Source organism: Priapulus caudatus, unplaced genomic scaffold (genome assembly GCF_000485595.1).
Source record: "Priapulus caudatus unplaced genomic scaffold, Priapulus_caudatus-5.0.1 Scaffold52, whole genome shotgun sequence".
NCBI lineage: Eukaryota > Metazoa > Priapulida > Priapulimorpha > Priapulimorphida > Priapulidae > Priapulus > Priapulus caudatus.
Genome location: NW_014577113.1, coordinates 539,442 through 556,338, shown reverse-complemented (window position 1 = coordinate 556,338; position 16,897 = coordinate 539,442). Strand labels below are relative to the sequence as shown.

Genomic DNA, 16,897 nt, shown 5'->3' with positions numbered 1-16,897 from the left:
ATTAATTAAGAGAGATTCGTTAATGATTGAAGGGAGAGAAGTCATTAATTAAGAGAGATTCGTTGATGATCACAGGAAGAGAAGTAATTAATTAAGAGAGATTCGTTAATGATTGAAGGGAGAGAAGTCATTAATTAAGAGAGATTCGTTGATGATACATGGGTATTCTCTCAGTATATCTTATTAAATGTGACATTGTATCTTAGAGAACTAACACGTATCTAAAAAGAAAAATGAGCAAATAAATAAACTCACTACCGAACAGACTAGCATCTAAACAAATAAATTAATCTCTACAACTAATTCAATGATCGAAAAACTAAATAAACAAAGTAAATAAATAACTGAATAGATAAACAAATGAACTAACCATCCTTTTTCTCTCTCTCTCTGTCCCTCGCTCTCGCTGGCGGCGGTTGCAGTGGTAGCGACGCCGCGTCCATCCAGACTCGTGCGACGCTGAGCGAAGATGGAACACACTACCTGCTCACCGGCAACAAGATCTGGATCTCGAACGGCGGGATCGCCGACGTGTTCACGGTGTTCGCGAAGACCGAGATCACCGATCCGCTGGTGGGTTCGGAACGCACGGTCGTTGGCGTGTTCCCCGCTGTTTCTCCACCTGTTGTTCCTCCCATGCTGTTCCTCCCATGCTGTTCCTCCCATGCTGTTCCTCCCATGCTGTTCCTCCCATGCTGTTCCTTCCTCTTCTGTCCTTCTGCTGTTGCTCTCCCACCAATTCCTCTCCTGTCAATCATAACACGTCTTATTACTATTTTATTGAACAGTGTGTAACGATACTATTTATGTTTGCTTCCTCGTTCTGCTGTTAATTAGCACCTCGTTAATTCTTGAAGGGAGAGAAGTGATTAATTAAGAGAGATTCGTTAATGATTGAAGGGAGAGAAGTCATTAATTAAGAGAGATTCGTTGATGAACACAGGAAGAGAAGTAATTAATTAAGAGAGATTCGTTAATGATTGAAGGGAGAGAAGTCGGACAAGGTTACGGCGTTCATCGTGGAGAGATCGTTTGGCGGGGTCACGCACGGCAAGGCAGAGGACAAGCTGGGAATACGCGGATCAAACAGTATGTTCACGAACCCCCAATGTGCAATGTAGGGTTCACGAACCCCCACCGTGCAATGTGGGGTTCACAAACCCCCACCGTGCAATGTAGGGTTCACGAACCCCCACCGTGCAATGTAGGATACTACTGTTCGGTGATGTTCCATGACAAATTTCCCTTTCTTCTTTTTGCTTCGTTTTTTCTTCTTTCAGTATTTAATAGTTGTTATAGTTTTGTTAATAACGTAATAATTTGATTATTACACGTTTGCAGATTCATGTTTTTAGTTCGCGTACTATAAATGACGGGAGAGTACGAAGTACGAGCGAAGTACAGTGAAATCAAAATTTCTATTCGGGCCGATGTATTGACGTCACAGTCGACTTCATATCGCCAGATGGCGCCCTCACGCTGTCGTGCCAACTCACGGTGGTGCCCTCTGTCTTTCAATAATGACTCGCGTTGGCGCCCTCTGCGTTGACTAACGGTGGCGCCCTCTGCATGCGTGTGATTGCAGCGACGGAGCTACACTTTGACGCGACGCCCGTACCCACGTGCAACGTCCTCGGCGACGTCGGCAGCGGATTCAAACTCGCGATGAACATCCTGAACAGCGGACGATTCAGCATGGGCAGCAGCGGAGCCGGCGTGCTCAAGAACCTGATCGGTGAGCGCGACGACAAGAGAACGTGCTTGAGACGAGAGGACGGTGTGAGCGCTGCATTGTTTTGTCTACCGTCGCGTTTTCTTCGTTTTCGCGTCAACGGCATGATCGCGTATTCGTGATCTGTGATTTGTGGGCTCGTGTAGCGGTGACAACCTTCACCTTTATGCGATTACCTCTATTTGAACGATGTGTGTCCCATTTGTGTGGCGACAACCAACTTTTAAGTGACCACTACTGTCTCTGCACGTTTATCTGACCCCATCTATCTGACCTTGAGGCTTCTTTTCGTGAACACCCATATCTGACCCCTCTTCGTGAACACTCATATCTGGCTCCCTCTTCGTGAACACCCATATCTGACCCCCTCTTCGTGAACACCCATATCTGACCCCCTCTTCGTGAACACCCATATCTGACTCTCCCCCCCCCATGTAGCGAGGACTACCTGGGGATCTTCCCTCATCTATATGTCTTTCTCTATATGTTTTCCTCTATATGGCTTCCTCTATCTAACTACTTCTATCTGACTTCTTCCCCATGTAGCGATAACTAGTTCTATCTGTCCACCTCTATCTGATCACCCCTATCTCTCCACTTCTATCTGTCCACCTCTATCTGATCACGCTCTGTATCTGATCACACCCTATCCTCCCACTATCTATCTGACTCCTCTATCATGATCACACCCTATCCCCTCTGCCCCTTCTAATTCGTCCACACTCTAAGAGATCACCCCTACTCTCCCACTATCTATCTGTCCTCCTCTCTCGATCACCACCTACATCTCCGACCTTCTATCTGTCCACTCTAATCGATCACCCCTATCTCTCACTTCTATCTTCACTCCTTTCATCGGATACACCTCCTACTCTACCACTTCTATCTGTCCCCATCATACTGATCACCGCCTAGCCTCACTCTATCTGTCCACCTCTATCGATCACCCCTATCACATCCACTCTATCATCCACCCGTAATCACCCTACCCCACTTTCTATCTGATACCTCCTATCTCCCACTTCCTATCTGATCACCTCCTATCTGATCCACCCACGACTCCCCCTCTCCCCACTCTATCTTCCTCCTCTATCTGACTACCCCAGTCTCTCCACTTTCTACATGTCCTCATTCCTATCATGACACCCCATCTCTCACACTTCATCGTCCACGTCTCTAATCTGATCACTCCCTATCTCCCACCTTAATCTGTCCTCCTTATCTGCATCAGACTCTAACTTCTCCACTCTACTTCCCCCTATCTGATCACCCCCTATCTCTTCCTAACTTCATCTGTCCCACATCTATCGATCACCCCATATCCTCTTCGACACTTCTATCTGTCCACCTCTATCGTTGATCACCCCATATCCTCTTCACTCTATCCTGATTAACCCCTATCATCTTCCACTTCTATCGATCAACCCTCTATCCAGATACACACCCATATCTCTCCTCCTACTGTCCACCATCATCGATCACCCTATCTCTCCACTCTATCTGTCCACCCTAACTGATCACCGCCTATCTCCCACTTCTATCTGCCTCTCTCATCTGATCAGCGTACTCTCTCACTTCATCTTCCTCTATCATGATCAACCCCTATCGTCTCACTTCTATCAGTGCAACACCTCTACATATCACCCCTATTCTCTCACTTTCTATTCTGTTCTCTCCTATCTGACATCCCCTGATCTCTCCACTCTTATCGTCCTATCTCCTATCGATCACACGCTAACTCCCTCAGACTCCTATCTGTCCTCCTCTAATCGATCACCCTATCCTCGCACTTGCTATCTGTCTCTATCTGATCACTCCCTAATACTCTCCCCTTCTTAATCTTCCCTATCTGACACCCGCCTTTGTAACCACCCTAAGCCGAGCATCGCTTTATTTTACCTACCTCTGTCTGACTAACATCTATCTTCCTCTTCCTCTATATGGCTTCCTCTATATGGCTTCCTCTATCTAACCACCTCTATCTTCCTCTCCCTCTATGTAGCGATGACAGCTGAACACGCCGTCACGCGCAAGCAGTTTGGCAAGAGCCTCGCGGAGTTCGACCTCATCAAGCAGAAGTTTGCGAAGATGTCCGTGTCGTGCTACGCGATGGAGAGCATGGCGTACCTCACCGCCGGCATGCTCGACTCCGGCGAGAGACCCGACTGCTCACTAGAGGCCGCCATCGTCAAGGTAAACAAGAGTCGTCGTCAGCGGATAAAGCCATTTTGTCAATCGTCAGGGTAAAAATGAGGTGCATTCTCCCCCTTCGTTTGTAGAGTGTGTGGAATGAGCAACAGGAATCTAGCGTAGTCTATGACCAGGCATGATCGTGGCGTTGTGTGCTAAGGTTGAGTGTTAAATAGGGTAGATGCCAAACCCACGCAGCTCTTCATTAAACCAGCGAGAGCAAATCTCTTGTGTGGATAGTTTCCACCACTATTGAAAACATATTGCAGATAGCTTGGTTATGCTGTTACGTAATCTATGTATTTTTAGTTCTTAGAGGTAATCCCACGTAGCGGACTAACTATTATAACGTGGCATGGGTTTCTATGGATTATCGCGTTAATGAAAAGGGTAGATTATCCTATCTCTCCCGCTCAAACAATTTGAGTTACTCCACAAGTCGTGCCACAGGTCAAATCTCAGTGTGGGTGTCCTGTCTGGTCATTCTTGTCCCAATGTGATAGAAAACATCCTTGGTAAAATAATTATTGTGGATAATGCAACCCATATTTGTGTGTCTCCAAGCAATGGGCCTAAACCACGGCGTGCGGCGGTAAACATTGGTCGTCTTGTTAGCGCGGAGCTGTTTTGTATCAACCCATACCTTACCGGTAGCCCGTCGTCAAGGTAATGCCAACGCGTCGGCCTGGCAAGCAGAAACTATTTTGTGGAGTTTCGCCCTTCTGTAACTAACTAGAGTTAGTTATTTGCGTAATTTTTACTATTGTGAACTCGGGAGCCCTGGCTTTGTTACCGGTAGCCGTCGTCAAGGAAACCACTCGTGTTGTCGCGGTAAACATTCGGTCCATGTTAATTACTACAGTAATTGATCGTACATTACTTTGTTATGGGGTCTAACTGTACTTCCCACCCGGGTCCCTCATCGGCATAATGGAAAAACTCATCTGCGTTTACCGCGTACGAGGCGGTCAAGCGATAGTCATTAATTACTGTCGAGCGAGGTTAATTATCAAATTACGATACACAAAGGTGTAAGGTAAACACGGTGACGGTGGTTCCCTGAACCACTCCGTGTGTGCACGGGGTAGAACGAAAGGCTGTTGTCAAGATATAACATAGGCGTCGTCGACGGGGTGACCAACCGCTGGTCATCCACGGCCCACTCATTAATTACTACATGAAATGTATCCAATTACTCAGTGCCAATTCCCTACCTCCATACACCCGGCTGGTTGACTGACCTCATTGCAGGATTACTTACATTAATCTAATCCAATTACCGCAGTGACTGATGAACCGGCGACTATACTTGTTACCCATGTTGACATTTAAAATTACGTAACATAAAATGTCTCTCTCCGCTCCTCCGCATCATATCTCTCACACAGATGTTAGTCGCGGATCAAGTCACCACGACCGGCACGTCGAGAGCTTTATACCATTCTTACCCAGATCTTCCAGCTCTGAGGCGTGCTGGGTTGCACGTACTTACGCCAGCGAGCGCGTGCAGCCGTCGATTGGCACGGTCCCCGGTGTTTTGAAACTGCACGACCAAAATGTAACGTGTAGCACCCGCCTAAAATGATTTTGATTGGCGGTCCTTTGTGGCTGAGAACACACGTACAACCGAAGATAAAATTACTGACATCTAAATATACCACCCCCCCAGTAATTACTACAGTAACCAAATATACTTAGCATTTATTTCTTATATTACTGCAAACTCACCTACTAAAATACTTACTCATACATATAATACCCTATCACTTCTATATGGCTTGAAACTTACTCTGGCATTGGAACGTGAGCGGTTGAAGTACTTGAAGTGCGACCATTTGCCAGATGTTGAAACCTATGGGCGGGCAAGGGTCCTAAACAACTAAACGGACTCTTGACAGTATCTACATTAATCTAGCTAACATTAATCGCGTACTACATAATCATTAAATTATAATCTACCAAATAATCATATTAATTCAACACACTCTGTGTAGTTCACGATGTCCTTCCACTGCTACATAGGCCGTCTTCGAGCTGACGAAGTTGTTAGGTCCGGTTGAGTGGGCGGCTGCCTGCGGAGGTGATGCGGAGAGCGAGCCTACACAGTGAGTGCACACTAAATTACCCAATCAAGGGAACTATCGCGACGTAATTCGAGCTAAAACATTAATTACTACAGTAATTACCCCAGTAAATGCGATTAATTACACATAATCTATAATCAATAATCCAATACCATCATCTAATTACCTCAGTCGTATGCATTGAATCTTACAGCTCTGGGTAACCGCGTGCTGGGTGCGGTGACGAGTCCAGTCGCTTAATCAAGGTGGATTACTGGATCAAGGTTACAAGTTACGTACAGTCTATACAGATGTCAAGGGACTTACGCCTGCGTCTCAACAGACCTAGCCCGAGTGTTACTCCTCTAGTATTCCTCAATAATCAATAATCATCTCTAATACTCTCTCTGTCTGTACGAGACGATTATTACGTTTCGCAGCTCTGAGCGGCAGCGGCTGGGTGGAGCGGTGAGTGCACTGCCGATGCAAGGATAGGAGTGGGACGGCGTGCCGAAGAGTCGTACGCAGCGCCAGTCACATGTGGGAGACTATGATAGACAAGAATCAACTGTCGCCCCTATGACAGGCGGACGAGGGACGCGAGTCGAAGCGCCGGCGGTTCGAAAAGGCGACCGCGATATTCAGTGCGAGCACCTAATCCAGATGGCGAGTAAATCGGCCACCATAATCCGCTTATAGTCAGTGAAGCAAGAATCTTCGCGAGCCTGAGGCGGTGCTGGGTGTCGGTGAGTGAGGCGGCGCCGGTTGCGAGGGTGAGGCGCGGAGCGGAGCCATGGCTACAATCACGGGAGAGTCAGGGCGAAGCAGAGAGTGAGGCTCGCAGGAAGTAGAGTAAATAACAACGTATCACAAGTAGCATCCAAGAGGGCAAATCGCTCACATACCCTGTGCCCGAGAGCCTGCTCATATTCGAACTCCGTGTTTTGCAGATGTCTTCATACGCGCCGGTCGCTGGCTGCAAGCAACCAGCCGTAGCGCAGGGCTGAGTGTGCGGGTGGAGGCCCCGAGACGAGGTAGACACGAGCTGACACTGCGCAGGCTCGACTATATCATTGGTGCCATCTAAACGTCCAGGAGGGCAAGGGGAGCAGTCTTACACCTATCAAGGAGGACCAGTAAGGGGCCCGCGTCGCCGCCGGCTCGAGAGATACCGGACCGGGCACTCGCCGGCGACCCTGCCCGAAGTTCTGCTCATCTTTCGAGGGAAACGAACGAGAGCAGCATAGTAGGTAACTACTAGACGTTTAGCCTCTCTGTCCAATGTCGCCAGCGAAAGAACGGCGCTGCCGGCGGCGGGCGGCGTCGCCGGGCAGGGTCCGGCCAGCGAGCGAAGCACAGCGCCCCCAACCGGTCCTGCAGCAAGCCGAGGCCCGCGGAGCTGACCCTCATGGTCACGCGCACCGACAGAGCCAGGAGGTACGTGGGTGGTGGAGGGAGGAAATAGGGAGGCAGAGGGGAGGGGGAGACGGGAGGGGGAGCGGCAGGGAGGAAATCAGGCGCGCCTGTCGAACGATAGCGCGGTGCAGCGTACATCGCGCTGGCCGGTCCCCCTCCGAGGCCCGCGGTCGCTGGCCAGCATGCCGGGGCGACCCTCACTGGTCACCCCAGATCACATTCCGCCGGTGGTGGGGGGGGAGGGAGGAGGGGGGGAGAGGAGGAGGAGGAGGGAGGATCCTGGTTCCTTCATCGGCGCTGCCAGCGGCTCCCCTGCAGCATGCCGGGGCTTTTGACCTCCAATGGTCACGTCGCCAGGTACTGGTGGTGGAGGGAGGGGCAGGAGAGCAGGGCGAGGGAGGGAGGGAGAGCGGAACTTAACAGGATAATAGGGGTCCACGAACAGCTCTTATAGGTTGTAGGGTTAACCGGGTTGCTAAACGCGCCGGGGGGGCCGTCACAAATAGGGTTACCGGGTTCAGTTGGGGTGTCACAGGGCTTTGCTGCATAGGGTTAGGGTTAGGGGGTGCTACGGGCTCTGAATAGGTTAAAGGGTTAGCGGGGTGCTACAGGGACCGGACTCGACAATCGGCAGGGCTTCCGATATGGGTTAGGGAGTGGCTCGTACGGGGTCCGATAATGGTTAGGTTTAGGGGGCTGCTACGCGGAGGCTACCGATAGGGATTAGGTTGTAGGACTTGTTTAATAGCCAGGTGTAGGAATTCCCACTACGGGCTCGAGGGTGCATATAGGGCCTATGAGCTCGCGAGACGTGTGCTGTTAATCCGAGCTCAGGGGTGGCGGCGGACACTAACAGATGCGCAAACCCGTCAATCGTGGCGTAAGCTTGTTTGCAGCCCGTACGTCCGCGAGTGCGTCACCGTCGGCGGCCGCGCTCCGTCGGTGGCGGACCTCTCGCGAGGCAGCGTAGCTGAATGCTGATTGCCTCGCAGGAAGGTGCGAAACCCGCGCTGGCGGGCAATGCGGCCGCTGGCGGTCTCACGGGAGGTAAAAACGCAGATCAAATCGGAGCGGACGAATCATCGCCGCGTGAACCCGCGATTGGCGGCGGCCGGTGCGGAGTCAGGAAGTCGGCGAGGTGGCAAGCCGAGAATGATGTCCCGCTGCTGGCCAAGATCGCGTCGGAGAGAGAGGAACGGGTGTTTCGCGGACTGCTCAGTAGACTTGGTCAGCCTAACCTTCCAACATCGTGACTAACCTGTCGCGACTGTACAACTCCCTATAATAATCAGAGGCTAGTGGCTAGTCTCTCTTTGTCTCGCTCTCGTCCTGTCTCGCTCGCACTCTCTCGAATCTCTCTCACGACCGTCTTTTGGTCGCGTCCTTCACATCAGCTGACACGGTCTCCGCGGCATCCATCTCGCTCACAGCCAGCGCACAAATCGGCGCGTACACGGTCTCAAAGGTGCGGCAGCTGCGGCAGCGTCGGACCGATCTCTCATCTTCTCTCTCTTGTGTCAGTCGCNACATATATATATATATATATATTCTAGCATTATTTGTGTGTCTGTAGCTACCCGCGCAGGCGTTGGAATGGAGCGTCCACCGATTCAAGTTTGCCGTCGAGGTGGTGCTGCAGCGACACGGAAAGTCCGTTATCGACCAGCAGATGGAGCTAGCGAGGCTCACCGACATCGCCATCGACATCTACGCGATGACGGCCGTACTGTCGCGCGCGTCCCGCTCGCTCTGCATCGGTGAGTGCCCCCCTATGACCATCCGCCCCCCCCCCCCGGGTCATGCAGACGATCGGGCGGTCGGTCGGTCGGTAGGCGGGGCTAGAGAGACGCGAAATCTCGAGCGATTTCGACCGTGGAATCGATCATGATCATGACGATGCCTGACAGTCATGCAGAAACGCACCGCAGAGTGTTCAGATAGGTGGCAGAGTGCAGGAAATCACGTGGATTTTTCCAATCAATATTGGCCCGTGATGGGGAGCAATTCCCTGGTGTGTCTAGTGTGTGTCGTTAGTGATGCCTTCCTACCTGTTCTCGTATATATGCGTATATATATACATATATACTGACGAAGAGAGATATTCTCAAAAGCTTTGCTGATTGAAATTTGACACGTTATTCTATTTTTCATATCTATATGGGTGTCCCTGTGTTATTAGCTCATCTGACGAGACGTAGTCAAGATGCAGCTTGTAGAATCGCATGATCGTCCGTCCAGCGTTCGAAGCGTCCGTCCGTCCGTCAACAGTTGCTGCACAAATCTTAACGCTCGACGTACGTCACGATATTCGGGACCGTAGGGGGGTAATCCGAAAAAACGAGTTGGGATGTTTGAAGCCTTGGGGCAAAGGTCAAATCAAGAGGCTGAAAAGAAGGCCCGGGAACATTCCCTCCTTAACTTAAGTATAGGGAGAAATAGCCAGAATTGCGGCACAAATCTAAAACCGCTTCGACCTAGGCCTCGTATAGTCGGTGGATAGCATCATGGTAGGAAAAGCCAATCACTGTGCCGAAATTTGGAGTCACAGGTCAAACGGTCTCAATGGGCACAGGCGCAGATTTTAATGCATTTTCTGAGGAGCATGCGTGCTGACGAGCGATGAAAAACTTTTTTGTTCAGCGTGACCTAGCATTTTTATAGCTTGATTTAAAGCGACATGAACATGTACTTCTGCCCTGACATGCGAAGAGTTAAGGTCGGATAACCGTTTGACCCTCAAGCAGCGCCGCGTACGTGCTTAAACATGGATTTGTTTACTGCTAGAAAGAATTGACTGCCGGCCGTTTTGCCTAGTAAAATCTATACATGCCTGGGATTGTATAGGCATAACAATTCAACAGTGAAATTTCAACTTTGTTGAAAGCAAGGTTTGCTGCCTTCTTAAATCGTATAATTTCTTATGGCATTCTTACTGTCAGTGTGTTACATGTAACGTATACCACTGCCAGTGCACCCCTGTGGTGGCTGCAACTGTGTAGTTTGACCTGCCAATTAATTAGTTACAGGTGCAGCTCTCTAATTTCAACCTGCCTTAGCTTGCGTACGGTAAACTGGATGACGGTGTACCTATTCGTGTCTTGCCAAATAGTGTTGCCTACTACGTACCGATGGGCAGCTTCCATCTTTAATCTGAAGACCACTTAAACGCTACACGCATAATCTCGCTGGCACTTTCATAACAATCCCAAACGAACATTCCTTTGAAGAAGCGTTCCTGATTACCATCCCTGCCTACCTATCCACTGTTTTGGCTGTATTGACATTTGGGACTAACAGGGCTTACTAGAATCCCACCACTCCACCACAGAGTCACCCAAGTAGACGTCTAGCATCGACGCCGCGCTCGCTCCGCGGCACTTCGTTACTTCCAATTTTTAAATATTATTTATATATTTTTTATTCTAATTTTTATATATAAATATATATATACACATGCATATACATGTATATATATATATATATATACTTATATACATGCATACCTACATACACACACACACATACATACATACAAATGCATCCACGCATAGCACGACACACACAATAAACATATAATATTATATATGTGTGTGTGTATGGCATTGCAGGTGAAGAGCTTGACCATGAGCTACTGCTGGGCCCGCCCGTCTGTGTCTGATCGTATAGCTGCTCTGTATGCTATATGATATATATATATATATTATATATGTTGGCTATGTTGTGACGCTTGCGAGGCTTGAAGAGCTTGGCACCATGCAAGCCTACTAGCTGGCCCGCCGCCGCTTCTGTGTCTCTGTAGTATAATATGTAAATATATATATATATGTGTGTGTGTTGTGACGTTGCAGGGTTGAAGAGCTTGGACCATGAGCTACTGCTGGCCCGCGCGTTCTGTGTCGAAGCACATCAGAGAGTTGACAACAACATCAAGGACCTCATGAAAGGTGAGAGCGAGTGAGAGAAGGAGATAGCGCAGAAGGCAGGAGCAGCAGGGAGAAGCGGCAGGAGGCAGAAAGCGGAGAGCGGAGCGGCAGCAGAGGAGCAGCGAGAACGGCAGGGTCGAGAGCCGAGGAGGGCAGCGAGGGAGGCAGGGGAGCACACGAAGGCAGGAGAGGAGGCCCAGGGGAGAGCGAGGGAAGGGCAGGGAGGGAGGCAGGGGTGCAAAGGCGAGAGTGCGCAGTATGGGGGAAGAAGGAAGCTGTGTGTGTGGTGTCGGTGCTGCGTCGCCGTGCTGTGCCATGCGTGCATGTGTGGTCTATGCGTGCGTGCGTGTGGATGTATGTTGTGCGTGTGTGTATTGCGTGCATGTCTTGTGGTGACTGTGCGCCCATTTACTCCTCCTCATTCTCGACATACTTTAGACTTAGTAGTACATTCATACACAGTTTATCCATACACACCTCACTCATACTGTTCACACTATACAGAAGCAGAGTGCAACTAATCCTTAATCTGAACTCACTAATTGGGATTTAGGACTAATTGCGAACTGACTGCAACACATAGTGCGAGGGTGTGCAGCTAAAAGCTGACAGAAAGAGCGACTGACTGCACATGCGGGACTGATGGGCATGAACAAATACATGCCGAGGAAGAAAAGAATGTAGCTAAACAGAAATCAATGCAGGACTAGCTTTCGCTGTCCTGTATTGTACGTGTGCGTGTTCGCTAGATATTACTAATGTGCTGTTACTGATGGTGTGCTGCGTGCGCCGGTGTGTGTGCGTTGTGTGTGTGTGTGTATGCTGTGTGTGTGCGTGTTGTTGTTTGTGTGTGTGCGTGATGCTGTCTGTGCTGTGTGTGTGCTGTGTGTATGGTGTGTGTCGCTGCGTGTGTGTGTGTTTGTGTGTGTGCGTGTGTGGTTGGTACGTGTTGCTCTCGTGTGTGTGTGTGTGTGTGTTGTTGCTGCGTGTGGCGTCGTGTGTGTGTGCGCGTGACTCCACTCCGTGCCGCTGCGTGTGGTGTGTGGCTGTGCGCGACGCGCGCGCGTGCTGCTGTGCGTGTTGCGTAGTGTGGTCGCGCGCGCGTGCTTGTGGCTGGTTCCGTGCATGTGTGTGTGTTGTGTCGCGCGTGTGTGTGCCGCAACGTGTTGTGTGGTGGTCCGTGCATGCGTTTGTGTGCGGTGTGTGTGTGTGCCGGTGTGTTTGTGTGTGTGTGTGTGTGTGCTGGGTCGTGCACTGGTTACTGCTGTGTGTTGTGTGCCGTGCATGCGTCAGCGAGAAGCAGCTTCACATTAAAAGACGCGCATCCTGATGCGCTCGAAATCATAGCAGGTAAGCTGCGTAATTAACTAATTGCTCGCTGTTTACAACACCAGCATGATGGCGCAGGTTCAGCAATAAAAGTTGTCTCCTAATCGCTTATCACCATGTAGAGCCCGCATTGTGCGCTCACGCCAGCGTGAGGTGTTACTCTTGACAGATGTGTTCATTGTTTACATGAATGTATGTGTACACATCATGTAAACAATAACACGTCACAGTAAACAATAACATATCACTGTGAACAGTAACACATCACAGTAAACAATAACATATCACTGCGAACAGTAACACATTACAGTAAACAATAACACATCATGTAAACAATAACACGTCACAGTAAACAATAACATATCACTGTGATCAGTAAACACTGCTTTACATGATGTCTTATTGTTTTTACTGCTTAATGGTTTACTGCCACAGTGATATGTTATATGTTTAACTGTGATGGTTACTGTCCACAGTGATATGTTCATTGTTTTTTACGTGACGTGTTATTTTACATGATGTGTTATCCGTTTACTGTACATGTTTACGTTCACCAGTGCATATGTTAATTGTTTACCTGCTGATGTGTACTGATCAACAGTGATATGCTTATTGTTTACTGTGCGGACTTTATTGTTACATGATGTGTTTATTGCTTTACTGTAAGTGCTTTACTGTCACAGTGATAGCTATTGTTTACTGCCCTGATGTGTACGTTCACAAGTGATATGTTATTGTTTACTGCTGACGTGTTATTGTTTACATGTGTTATTGGTTAACTGTGCACGTGTTATTGTTACATGATTGTATTGTTTACTGCCTGACGTGCTTATTCTTTACAGTGACGTGTTAATTGTTTACTGTTCACAGGTAATGTCTTAACCAACTCGATGCAGACGTACACGGAAATTGCCCAAAACGTATTAAGGAGGGAGGCCTATTGTGGCCTGACCATCCGCCCTGAGTAGAAACTATGCCAGCAACTGTCTCAATGATGTCTCCCGCTGCTCAAGCTGTCTCAGACTTGGTCTCATGTGTGTGCGGGGAACAGATGTGAGTGCTGCTGAGTGACGCTGAGTCAGCTGAATGAATTGTGCTGTGTGTGTGTTGTGCCGTGCCGTGCTTTGCGTGCGTGCGTCCGCTGCTGCGTGCTGCCCCGTGTGTGCTTGTATGTATGCGGTGTGTGTGTGTGGTGAGCTGAAGTGGAGTGAGCTCAGTGAATGAATGGTGCTGTGTGATGTGTTGTGCCGTAGCGTGCGTGCAGTGCGTGCGTCACTGCATGACGCTAAACTGTTAATTCTGAATAAAATTCGTCAGAAATTCTTAAAGCCGGAGACATGAAGTAATAGACTAAACGTGGATCGATACTTATATACAAGTTATATAACCCACGTAAACCTATATAATACTTGTAGTAGTCACAGATAAGAGGGAGTATGTGTGTACAGTTAAGCAAGATTGTCATCTTGCTTTACCACCATAGTCTGCATTGCAGCAAAGCTGTGGTCATATCCACGAACGGTGTGGTTCATGTTAAATTTTTAGAAGAATTATTTATAATAAATAAATGCTTGGTACACGTATTTAGACATTGTGCTGTCGATTGATTTAACAACTTATTAAACGTATTAAAACATGGCAATACAGTACACACATATTACTTTTATAACACGTTCATTCATTCAATGTATATGCTCGGCGTCACGAACACGACCGCTAAAAATCAAAAATGTCGGATCGCTATTTCGTTCCACAGCCAGCAACAGCACCGTCAGTAGCAAAATGATATTACAAAAGGGCCACGTTATTACGCTTCGCCAATGCTAGGAAAAAAAAATCTTAGATTTTCTAAATCATCCACATCCAACGTTCCTGGATTAGGGATTTAGTCGAAATTCACTTTTAAGCTTTTCTCTTCCCACACGCTCTCTCTAGTAACCTTCTTTCCTTCTTAGTTCATACCAATACAAACTAGCCTACGTTTATCTATCTATCTCTAAATACTATTCATCTAATCTCTGAGCGTTATCTGATTTGCGAACATATGTTTCTATCTATCTAATCTTGATACAGCACGATTGCTATTCTCCCGCGGCTGCCGTGTCTTCTGTTATCTTGAACTAGGCGGAGCAGTGTCTGTGCCTCTTTCTCCGGTATTTAGCCTTGTCCGGTCTGCGTCCCACCCTCTCCTCTGCCCGCTCTTACCTAGCTAGACACCAGATCCGCTTATCGGCCCTCTCTCACCAAATTCAAGCCACTTGTTTTCAAGCAACCACTGTCAACACTGTCCGAACACATAGCAAACATCACTTCAGCAACGTTTTTTCGCCGTCCGTCGGAGGGAGAGAAGGGAGCGGAGGAGGAGAAGGAGAGGGGACGGAGGAGGGAGAAGGATGGGGAGGTAATCACCGATCACACTATACACACTTTCACCAATGTCTGGGGAGCGGCGATGGTATGGAGGAGGGAGAGACGACATGAATTGCTGTTATTACGAATGACATAGTGGAGGAGGTGCTTAGGCATATGTACTGAAGGAAAGGCACAATTTTTCTGGTGCATAGTAACACGTGCATAAAGATCTTCAGGAGGAGTGAAGTTGTAATTAATGTGTCAAGGCAGGGATGTGGTAATCCGTCGGCAACTAATTTCGGCGCTGTCAGGGAGAGCTGAGAAGAATCCTACTCTCTCCNACACGTATTTAGACATTGTTTGCTTGTCGATTGTTTAACAACTTTATTAAACTATTAAACATGGCAATTACATACACACATATTACTTTTATACGGCATTCATCAATTTATATGTCGCCGTAAAATCAAAATGTCGGATGCTATTTCCGTCCACAGCAGCGAAGCACCGTCAGTAGTAAATGATATTAAAAGGCCACGTTTTACGTTCGCCAATGTAGAAAAAAAAATCTAGATTTCTAAATCGATTCCACATCCAACGTTCCTGGATTTAGTCAACGTTCCTGGATTTAGTCGAAATTTTCAGTGTAAGCTTTCTCTCTGTCTCTCTCTCTCTATCTATCTATCTGTCTATCTCTCGCGCGCGCGCTCTCCCTCCTTCGCCCTCTCTCTCTTTCTCCCTCTCTCCCTCTCTCTCTCTCGCTCTCTCTCTCTCTCTCTCTCTCTCTCTCTCTCTCCCTCTGCCTTCCCGGTCGTTGCCCTGGCAACACTGTCAACACTGCGGAACACATAGCAAACATCACTCAGCAATGTTTTTCCGTCCGTCGGGAGGAGGAGAGGGGAGCGGAGGAGGGAGAAGGAGAAGGAGGAGAAGGAGAGGGGAGCGGGGGAAGGAGGTGGAGTGGGGAGCGGAGAAGGAGAGGGGAGCAGAGGAGCGGAGGAGGAGAGGGGAGCGGAGGAGGAGAGGGGAGCGGAGGAGGAGGAGGGAGGAGGAGAGGGGAGCGGAGAAGGAAGGAGGAGAAGGAGAGGGGAGTGGAGGAAGGAGTGGGGAGCGGAGAAGGAGAGGGGAGTGGAGGAGGGAGGAGGAGAGGGGAGCGGAGGAGGGAGGAGGAGAAGGAGAGGGGAGCGGAGAAGGAAGAAGGAGAGGGGAGCGGAGGAGGGAGAAGGAGAGGGGAGCGGAGGAGGGAGAAGGAGAGGGGAGCGGAGGAGGGAGAAGGGGGGGGGGGTAACACCACGATATGGAATCATTAACACGTCAGAACGCCATTAGACCAGACCCTTGCACACTGAGCATGGAAAACTCCGCGTAACTTTACCGCGTCCATTTCATCGGGTCTACGAAAAATAAAATACGACGAATGAATAATATGAAAATAGAAGAAACACAATTAGTACGTAAAACAAGACACAACGTTAGTTTCTTCTATTTTCAAATTCCCAGATAATTAAAATTGTCCAATTACGCGTCCAGAAACTAATTACCCCCTCCCCTCAACTTAACATAATCTCATACCTGAACATGAAAGCTACAAAAGGCTACAGGCTTCATCATCATCATCATCATCAGCATCATCATTAGCAGCAGCAGCATTATAATGGCTTCAGTAAGAGTTAATTAACTGTGGACATTGTGACGTTGTATGACAAGCAGGGCGGATGTTGATTGCCATGATTTGACATCGACCGGCGCAGATAAATATCTCCTTCCCTTCTCCCTCACCTCCTCTCCCCCTCCACCACCTCCTCTCCTCCTCCTCCTCCTCCTCCTCCTCCTCCTCCTCCTCCTTCTCCATTCGATGTCACGCAACGCGATACACTAGTAAGGAGATTATT

At 48.7% G+C, this 16,897-nt stretch overlaps 2 protein-coding genes across 4 annotated transcripts in view; one reads left to right on the top strand and one right to left on the bottom strand.

Annotated features, from left to right (window-relative positions):
- The window catches only part of LOC106820908 (acyl-CoA dehydrogenase family member 9, mitochondrial-like), a 26,061-nt gene extending 12,440 nt beyond the window's left edge, over window positions 1-13,621 (top strand). The window contains exons 6-17 of the mRNA XM_014825507.1: window positions 207-217; window positions 423-573; window positions 987-1,089; window positions 1,586-1,735; window positions 3,735-3,925; window positions 5,945-6,002; window positions 6,936-7,019; window positions 7,277-7,422; window positions 8,394-8,600; window positions 8,975-9,158; window positions 11,250-11,345; window positions 13,524-13,621. Of these exons, the coding sequence (XP_014680993.1) occupies window positions 207-217; window positions 423-573; window positions 987-1,089; window positions 1,586-1,735; window positions 3,735-3,925; window positions 5,945-6,002; window positions 6,936-7,019; window positions 7,277-7,422; window positions 8,394-8,600; window positions 8,975-9,158; window positions 11,250-11,345; window positions 13,524-13,621 (1,479 nt within the window). The remainder of the gene's footprint in view (window positions 1-206; window positions 218-422; window positions 574-986; window positions 1,090-1,585; window positions 1,736-3,734; window positions 3,926-5,944; window positions 6,003-6,935; window positions 7,020-7,276; window positions 7,423-8,393; window positions 8,601-8,974; window positions 9,159-11,249; window positions 11,346-13,523) is intronic.
- Window positions 13,622-15,767: 2,146 nt separating this feature from the next.
- The window catches only part of LOC106820924 (carbohydrate sulfotransferase 13-like), a 24,745-nt gene continuing 23,615 nt past the window's right edge, over window positions 15,768-16,897 (bottom strand). For all 3 annotated transcript variants that reach the window (XM_014825526.1, XM_014825527.1, XM_014825528.1), the window contains one exon: window positions 15,768-15,802. The gene's annotated coding sequence lies outside the window, so the exon portion shown is untranslated. The remainder of the gene's footprint in view (window positions 15,803-16,897) is intronic.